General features: G+C 41.5%; 1 protein-coding gene and 1 pseudogene across 1 annotated transcript; one reads left to right on the forward strand and one right to left on the reverse strand.

The window, feature by feature from the left end:
* Window positions 1–3: 3 nt before the first annotated feature.
* LOC135539078 (ornithine decarboxylase antizyme 2-like) lies at window positions 4–4651 on the reverse strand (annotated as a pseudogene).
* A 43-nt stretch (window positions 4652–4694) lies between these two features.
* Window positions 4695–9518, forward strand: LOC135539077 (uncharacterized). The gene is made up of 9 exons (XM_064964938.1): window positions 4695–4862; window positions 6408–6689; window positions 6976–7127; window positions 7868–7971; window positions 8235–8427; window positions 8582–8719; window positions 8810–8953; window positions 9142–9277; window positions 9372–9518. The coding sequence occupies exons 2-6, from the start codon at window positions 6410–6412 to the stop codon at window positions 8636–8638; spliced, it is 786 nt and encodes a 261-aa protein (XP_064821010.1). The 5' UTR covers window positions 4695–4862; window positions 6408–6409; the 3' UTR covers window positions 8639–8719; window positions 8810–8953; window positions 9142–9277; window positions 9372–9518.
* Window positions 9519–9582: the final 64 nt, after the last annotated feature.

Below are 9582 nucleotides of genomic sequence, written 5' to 3' on the forward strand. Positions count from 1 at the left end.
ACCTTGATCCACTCTGCTTTTGGAGAACCACAGAAACACATGGCTGACTCCTAACTTTTCTTCTGAGAACATGAGGAGACTGGTGAGTCTGATGAGAGAGAAGAGGGGAAAGAAGATAGGGGTGTATCTCAAATGTAAGTGTTGCTCCGTTGTGTTCCCTTCCATACTCATGTACACTGAAATATGCAGGATTCTCCCAAAGTAGTCCTCTGTGGCTCCACCCAGTACAGCACATATCCAAGCTGCAGGCTAAGGTTAAATCTAGACTTTGTTTCCTCTATCGCAATCGCTCCTCACCCCCTACCCATGCTAGATTACGGAGATGTAATTTATAGATCGGCAGGTAAGGGTGCTCTCGAGCGGCTAGATGTTCTGTAACATTTGGAACGAGCTGCAAAAAACACTCAAACTGGACCGTTTTATCTCCATCATTACATTTGAAGACTCAATCATGGACACTCCTACTGACACTTGTGGCTGCTTCAGGTGCTGATTTGTTGTCTCTAGCCCTTTGTGCTGTTGTCTGTCCCCAACAATGCTTGTACCATGTTGTGCTACTGCTACTACCATGTTGTCATGTTGTGTTGCTACCGTGCTGTGTTGTCATGTTGTGTTGCTACCATGCTGTGTTGTCATGTGTTGCTACCATGCTGTGTTGTCATGTGTTGCTACCGTGCTGTGTTGTCATGTGTTGCTACCGTGCTGTGTTGTCATGTGTTGCTACCGTGCTGTGTTGTCATGTGTTGCTATCATGCTGTGTTGTCATGTGTTGCTACCGTGCTGTGTTGTCATGTGTTGCTACCATGCTGTGTTGTCATGTGTTGCTGCCATGCTGTGTTGTCATGTTGTGTTGTTGTCTTAGGTCTCTCTATATGTAGTGGTGTCTCTTGTCGTGATGCGTGTTTTGTCCTACATTTTATTTCTAATCCCAGCCCCCGTCCCCACAGGAGGCCTTTTGTCTCTTGGAAGGCCGTCATCGTAAATAATAATTTGTTGTTTGTTTGTTGTTGCTTTAAAGTGCACGTTTTTAAATTTAAAATCTTGAAAATGTATTTTTTTAGACTTAATCCCAGCCTTACTGAGGGCATAATGCATGCTTATAACAGGTGTATGTTTGCATGACTATAAACCCAGCAAGGACAGATGGCAGTTCCTCCTCACCCCTCTTTGCTGCCCTCAGGGAGTGACCCCTCTGGGATCTCCAGGAAGAGGCTGTCTGAGGTGAACATAGTCTCCCAGCATGCATTGCGTTGCTCGCTCAGCTGGTAGTGAAAGTGCAGGATGGGGAGAGATCCACGCACAGAGGTCACCTGGGTCACTGTCAGCCTTCCATCCTGAGAGAGGGAAGCAAAACGTGTTGGCACACTGTTCGAAACAGATCTTCCACAGTTATTAGATGGACAAGGTTTTGACCCATAACATATGTCTTTGTCAGCTTTATATCTAGGAACTAGATTGGTTACACTTTAGCCTGATCTAGCATCTATCTCAGTAAGGGATTCCTGTTGTTATGATTATTGCCTATGAGCGTAATATTTTTTCTAACCAATGGACCTCCAGCAGAATTACTATCTTCACCATTGCTGTTTGATCGACACAGTGACTGACATTAACTTGTACACATAGCGACATTAACCTGTACACATAGCGACATTAACCTGTACACATAGCGACATTAACCTGTACACATAGCGACATTAACCTGTAAATTACACACAGGGATATTCAAGCCATTCTCTGCCTGTTCTCCCATTTTGACTCATTCCAGGCAGTCAAGGGTGAAACTTGTCCTTGTGTACAAGGGTCACTTGTTCACTACTAAAAGTAGCAAGGATTAACCTAACTTTAAGAGCATGCTTTTGGGCGTGTGTAGGAATGCTGAGTATCTTTGGGCTCGTGTCATTTTGTGGTTCACTAGCGTTCTGGGTTAACGAGAGTGGGTTTTGGCGCCTGACACAGTGACCCACATCCCTGAACATGTTAACAAGTAGCTAAACAGACCATGTAAACCAGAACGCAGTCTCTCAAATGGTAGATGGAGCATCAAGTGAAGTGCCTGTGGGCTTATGGCTATAAAGCTAAACAGTACGATGCAATGTATTTTTTGACAAAATTTGCTAATTTTTAACATTCCTCTTTGTTCCTCATGGTTATTAAAACAGACATCCTTCCTAATTTCTTCCCTTAATGACCTATGTGTTTGGATGAGTGAAATTCATGTTTCTAACCCCATTGCTTTAACCAATCCAATTCTCTCAGATCTTTGATTGATAACTTCAATGGAGGAAGAATACATTGTTTGGCTATTGGGATGGGGCCCTATAGGGACTCACTTTGTGAAGGAGCACATGGAGAGGGGGATCCCTGCCAGTCCCTCGCCCACCTGGGATCTTCAGCGGTGGGTGAGGGGCATCAGGAGCACCACAGAGGCCCTGGAGCCTGGCGTTTGGAGCAGCCCATATACGACACCAACATGGGACTGGCGGTACACAGAGCAACAAGGTGAGGTTGGCTAAGTCATGCTAAAGTTATTGTAATATAAGTGGCCTTGGATAGGATGCTCAGTTAGCATAGGGTACCAGTTCAAATAAAAACAGTAGAGACACTAGCCTGACCCAAAAAAGCCTTTCACCTCAGAGTGCTATGTACTGTATATGCAGGCTGGGATTAAAGCTACGTAGCCTATTGTACTGTATATGCAGGCTGGGATTAAAGCTACGGAGCCTATTGTACTGTATATGCAGGCTGGGATTAAAGCTACGTAGCCTATTGTACTATATATGCAGGCTGGGATTAAAGCTACGTAGCCTATTGTACTGTATATGCAGGCTGGGATTAAAGCAACGTAATCTATTGTACTGTATATGCAGGCTGAGATTAAAGCTACGTAGCCTATTGTACTGTATATGCAGGCTGGGATTAAAGCTACGTAGCCTATTGTACTTCCAATTAAAAATGTAATGAAGAATGTCAGCAGAGTTTGTTCACTCAAAACACCCCACATTTGGCATGCACACTCAAAACTAGTAACATGTTTCTATTATTGTACTAAACCAACCATTAAAAAACTAATTATTTACAGCTCACTGGCAGAGAGGGAATTAGGTCAGGAATTAAGAGCCTGGCTAGGAAACCATGACCTAGTGTGTGCTAGTGGACATGTAACCTCTAACCTGACCTATATACCAGTGGAGGCTGCTGATGGGGAGGACGGCTCATAATAATGTCTGGAACGGAGCAAATGGAATGGCATCAAACACATGTATTTGATACCATTCCACTGACTCCGCTCCAGCCATTACCACGAGCCTGTCCTTCCCAATTAAGGTACCACTCCTGTGCTGTATACTGAAAACACATCACAACAAGACACCTATAGAACTTTCTAGAAAAGTAGGGCTCAGGTCCATCTAACTGACCACCCACATATTATTAACAGCATCTCAGTGTGCTGCACTGTGGGAGGAGAGAGTCGACTATCCATTCAAGCAAGGGTACTATTTCTGAGTGGCTTATCTAATTCTCTAGGGGGGAGGAGTCTGCATAAAGCAGCGGTTGTGTAACAGGGACAGATCCGGTGGCTGGAATTGTGCTGTGGCAGAGATCCTTACAGCCCTACTATGTGCTGTGAATCAAATGAAATTGTATTGGTCACATACACATGTTTAGCAGATGTTATTGCGGGTGTAGCGAAATGCTTGTAACGTTTAAAAAAGGAGATTGAAGGACAAAATGATGCAAAGAAACTACTCTATGCAAAGAACAAAACTATGTTACAGTGATGTAAAATGGAGATGGATTTGCTATTGATATTTTGTCATTCGATAGTGGTTCATTAATCATTCAAATGAAGCTGTTGAGCCAGTAGTCAATAAAAGTGATTCCTGAGGCATGCATGATGCACTGTTTTGAGGAACAATTGGGCAACACGGGTTTCAGACCGTCTGTCTACAGATGTTATCCCTGTTTTGAATGCATGTACTTTTCACAAATTGGATATTATACCTGGTGACCTACACGAGTCATTATTATCAGATACACAGGTCACAGGATATATATTTTTTAAACTTCAAATAACAATCACTTTAAGTAGCTAGCTATCTGTAATAGAACAATATGTTGAAGTGCACAATCTCACCCTTAAAAAAACAGCATTAATTATTGTAGGAATTACACCAACAGAATAGCTGCAAAAGTGTTGTTGCTCTGTAAAAAGTAAGATATTCCTGTTTTTAGACAGCAACATATTTCACCATACATTAAGTTTGCAATATTAATTAATATATTTGCTAAATGTTGTTCAAATCATGTAATCAGTCTGTTACGCAAATTAAACCAACAATATCAGTCATTCTTACCTCTCTTCAGTGGCAGACATTGTGAGAAAAGAATGAAAAAGGAATTTCCTTACAACCAAAACAATAGCTATTCAATAGACGTTCGGCAGAATAATTCACCATCCGTGAAGCGCCAAGTAGTCCTAAAGACGGTCCTGTTTTTGTGTTGCCGTGCAGCGCAGATGGGTCTGGACTGCTCTCCGACTGGCCTGTGTGCACCGTGTAAAGACAGGAGTTCCCTGGTGATCAATCCTCCAAATTTCCAGCAGATGGTGCTACAACACCTAACAGTAAAACAAGTAGAAATGCGGAAGTCAAAACGTAGTTACAAAGAAATTGTAGAAATGCGGAAATAAAAACGTATTTATAAAAAAAGTTCCCCAAAAACGTCGATACTGTGTTGAAGACGAGCAGCTGCTGAACCCAGCTATCAAAAGCGTTTTCTCCGTAGTGTAAATGTAACCGACTGAGTAGGCATAGCTATATAGCTCCTGTCACCCAATGGCAGGCCTTCAATGTGTTAAGGTGAGTATTATTGCACAGTTCCTGGAAAAGTCGTCCACTATTACTTGGCTGGGCAAGGCTGGGCCTAGCTAGTTAACTTTAGCGCGCTCAAAGTGGTCATATTTAGCCAGCTAAACTCACTTTAAAAATGCACATATTTAATATAATTGATTCATAATGTCAACATGAAAAATAATGACATGTCATATAGGCCGGTAATACTAATGCACACCAGACCAATGTAAGGCATGGTTTAGGCATAGCCTGGCATTCTCCAGACCAAGGATAGGCAAACTCCAGTCCTCGGGACGGTTTTTCAAAACATTTTGGGGGATCAGAATGATCCGGATTCTGTAATCCTCATTTTTGCTATCCCGGACCAAATCGATCTGTCTGTTTTTGAACCGATTTTCCAGAAAATAATTGGATAGGATCGTTCTGATCCGGATACCACAATATCAAGGTCACAGAATCCAGATGTTCAGTGCTTTGAGCAGACCTACACCTCGCCATCTACTGGACAGGTTGTGTTACTACTTCTTCATTGTCATAGAGAAACAGAGATGAGTTAAACTCCATGAATAATGTACCTTGATTCAAAATAGTAGAGCCTGCATTTCACTTATAAGTAAATGGATGTATTTATTTGACACTTCTCAATATAACAACTGACCACATTTACCATGTCAGCTCGGGGACATTTAATATAATGATCCTTTGGTTTTCAGATGGAAAAACGTTTTTGATAAAGCTGCCCTGAGTTACATTGATATTTCTTGGTTGTAGTGCCTTTCACCTTTCTAAATCCACCCTCCTAGTGGAATCGAGATGATCAAAACTATCCTAATCACTACCTTTGAGTTTTGAAAAATGCTAAATGACCTACAATCCCTGATTTAAAGGTCAGATTGGATGACCAAATCCTTATCCCTATCCGGGGGGGATCAGAATCCAATTCTTCAGTTTTGGAAAAAAAACTATTCTAATCCTATCCGATAGGGGTAATCCAATCAGATACATTTTGAACAACCATCCCCAGGGGTCTGATTGACACACTTTATTGCCACACTCTACCAACACACTTGTCTCCCAAAACTGCTTATCATGGGCTTCAGTTTTTTTTTTTTTTTTTTCTACCTTTATTTAACCAGGCAAGTCAGTTAAGAACAAATTCTTATTTTCAATGACGGCCTGGGAACAGTGGGTTAACTGCCTGTTCAGGGGCAGAACGACAGATTTGTACCTTGTCAGCTTGGGGGTTTGAACTTGCAACCGTCCGATTACTAGTCCAACGCTCTAACCACTAGGCTACCCTGCCGCCCCAAGTTTAGAATGCAATATGTTTAATCAAGTTGTGTAATCATTAGTCCAAAACATTTTGCAACGAAAAATAAGAGTTTCTATTGGACAAATTCAGGTAGGTCCCTCCCCGTTTCGTTCCATTTGCTTCTGTTTGGTTCCTAGTGAATACACCCTAGGTGTGTGAGCTGCTCCAGAGCTATATGTGTAATCAAAAGCATCACATCAGAAACTATCCTTACTCCCTTTTTACAATTTTGAATGCAGACATGGATCCTGCTACCAACACCGTTGAAGACCTGATGCTCAGGATCTGCCACCAAGAGGGCATTGAGAACTCTACAGCTGTGTGCCTCTACACCGTTGAAGACCTGATGCTCAGGATCTGCCACCAAGAGGGCATTGAGAACTCTACAGCTGTGTGCCTCTACACCGTTGAAGACCTGATGCTCAGGATCTGTCACCAAGAGGGCATTGAGAACTCTACAGCTGTGTGCCTCTACACCGTTGATGGAATGCCTCTAACTGATGATCCTTTCTTCAACACATGTCAGTTAACCAGATACAGTTTGCATAGTTTTCTTATTTCACTCAGTTCCCACCATTGTTGGCCCCATAACTGTATCACAGCTATACAATCAAATGCATGTAGCCTCTAAGACATATTTGCATGGTACAACACTTTACAGTATATTATGATACACATCTTTGTATACGTCCATTTGAAAGGGTTGGTAATTCTTGTCTACTTCAGTATAATCTGAGTGAAAAGAAACTTGTGTAATGACATGGACCATCCCTTGTGTTGACATGCATCTTCTATTTCACCCATTAGGGTCTTTGAAAGACAGGCACATTGAAATTGGAAGTGAGCTCTATGCCATGTTTACACCCAAGGAGAACTTGAGACCAGCCCTGCTAGTGACACTGCAAGAAATTACTGACATGACAGGAGAGGATAATGTTCGATGCCACATCATGCTCAAGGTGAATTGATCTTTACATTGGTGTACTCTATTGGGTCTGCGTTCCATACACAAATGGTTACACATTGACTGGTGAAGTGGGGGGAAATGTTTTCAATGCCACATTCTGTGTTTTAGCGTACACACTGAATTCCGGATAAAGCACAAATCAGCTATTACTGTCGCCTACATTTTCCCAAACCTGTGTGTATGAAAGGGTGTGATCCCTGGATTTCTTCCAAAATCATTGCTGTTCCTTATTTAAAGGTAGACTCAGCGAAATGATGTTGCCAAGAGCAGCACTGCAAATATTGTGCTGAGCGCGATGCAAGACTTTGCTCAAATTTTATTTGTCACATGCGCCGAATACAACAGGTGTAGTAGACCTTACTGTGAAATGCTTACATACAATCCCTTAATTAACCAACAATGCAGTTGAAGAAATATTTACTAAATAATAAATACGATGAAATCAAAAAGTAACACAAGAAAATGACAACAATAAGGAGGCTATATACAGGGGGTACCAGTACCGAGTCAATGTGCGGGGGTACAGGCAGTCGAGGTCATTTTCTTTGTCGCTCACAGTATCTGCGCGGGTTCCATTCACGCTGCTACAACGCGTTAGTTATGGGACCAAAACAGCTGAGAAGTTTAGCCTTGTACTCTTTAATTGACCCACTATGCTGTTTACTTTGTGCATCTACGTCATCCCGCTGAGTCTACCTTTAATACTTATATATGAACACTTTTCATCAACAGGGAGACTTTGAGGTCAAGGTGGACTTGGCAAGTGACACATTACGAGATCTGAGACAGAAGCTCTCTGATGAAAGTGGAATCCCAGCACATGTCCTCCATTATAAGTAATCTTATGTTCATTAATTCATTTAATCATTAACCTCTTAGCGCACCAATCCCTTTAGCGTGATCATTTTCGTCAACATCCGCTGAATTGCAGAGCAAGGAATTTGTAATACATTTGATAGCATAAAAAACACATACATTTTAAAACCCCAGCACATCTAATGTTTTGACTACTGATAGTATCAATACAATGTTTTCTTTCACACAGCATCAGTAGCCATGATAAGCCATCATTATTAAGTCAATATTGATGTTTCTGCAGATGTAAACGCGGTGGAGTTGGACAGACTTTGCTAGATTGTGGAATCAATGAGGAGTCAACTGTGGTCTTTTCTCTGTCCTCCTTCCCTGATGAGCGTCAAGACATTAAGGAATTCTACTTCAATGATGTCGTTCCCTCAGTGCAACAATCCCAGAAAGGACTCAGTGCTTTCTTTTCTTCACTTTATGCCATTGTGAGATATTCCAATATTTATTACACTGTCTTGTCATGTTTGACCAATGCTCAGGCCAAGCATGCAACATGGTTCCTTTGCTTGTCTCATTGGTTTTGATGTGAACTTCGTCCCCTGCTATAACACATTGATGCTTTCCCCCTAATCTTTACAGAACAATAGAGAACAACGTTCTGGAGATGTATTAAACAAAGTGACTGCATACATTTGAAAGCTCAGTGGGTGCAAACCTTTGGCCCAAAGTCTGCATCAGCTGTTGTATAGAAATGAGGTTGGAACAAGGACCCAGAAGGTGATATATATTTTGTCACAAAAGCATACAAATATAATATCATTTAATATGTCCACAAATGTATGAATAAAATGTATACATTTGTTTTAGGTTGCTATCGTTGAAGGATTGTACAATCTCTTCAGAGAGCTGTTGCCAAGCCTCCACAAAAGAAGAGGTGACACAATCATTGAAGACTCAGATGTTTTTGAGAATGCACCAGTGTGCTGGGCCTACCTGTTATCTGAAGCAAAGGTGTGCCCATTGTCTTTTGAGATGCTGTTGATTAAAGCTGTTTCTACTGTAGCCCTACTGAAACACGTTATGAAATAACTTAAATGGTGAATTGAGATACTGCACCTAGACTTTACAGGCATAACACTGTACATGTATCATACAAACCCCTGTGTGATACATACTTTCTACCTTTCTATCTACCCTAGAAAGAGAGTTCACAACATGAGGTCTATGTACCGATAGTCTTGAACTCTCAACCTGGAGAATGTTTCTGCGACCCAGTTCGAGTACCTGGGTTACCAGATGTCTTTGAGAGAGAGGATGTTCTGCAGAAAATCAAAGGTAAAACTGAACAGCAACCATCTACAGCATTTTTTAAATAGTTTTATGTAGCATGATCTTTAATTGCATGTTCTACTGTTTTCCCATTGTTAAGATGGAGAGAAAATCGCAAACTGCTCTGTGGAGATCCTGACAGAGACTTCAATGTCTAGAGCCTCTGATGTTGAAAGGATTTTTCTCAGTCTGCCTCCATTCATCAAAACATTCCCTAAGTGGGCTTCATCTGGACTTGTGACTCGCCAAAAGTATGTATGATTCCTCTTTACATTGCTTTTATCACACAATAAGTTCTATATAAATACAGT

The sequence above is a fragment of the Oncorhynchus masou genome, unplaced genomic scaffold (assembly GCF_036934945.1).
Source record: "Oncorhynchus masou masou isolate Uvic2021 unplaced genomic scaffold, UVic_Omas_1.1 unplaced_scaffold_434___fragment_2___debris, whole genome shotgun sequence".
Classification (NCBI taxonomy): Eukaryota; Metazoa; Chordata; class Actinopteri; order Salmoniformes; family Salmonidae; genus Oncorhynchus; species Oncorhynchus masou.

Coding starts and splice junctions, on each gene's coding strand:
- LOC135539077 (XM_064964938.1), top strand. CDS start 6,410: ATGGATCCTGCTACCAACACCGTTGAAGACCTGATGCTCAGGATCTGC. Junction 7,128..7,867: donor GATGCCACATCATGCTCAAG/GTGAATTGATCT, acceptor TTTCATCAACAG/GGAGACTTTGAGGTCAAGGT. Junction 8,428..8,581: donor TTTCTTCACTTTATGCCATT/GTGAGATATTCC, acceptor TAATCTTTACAG/AACAATAGAGAACAACGTTC.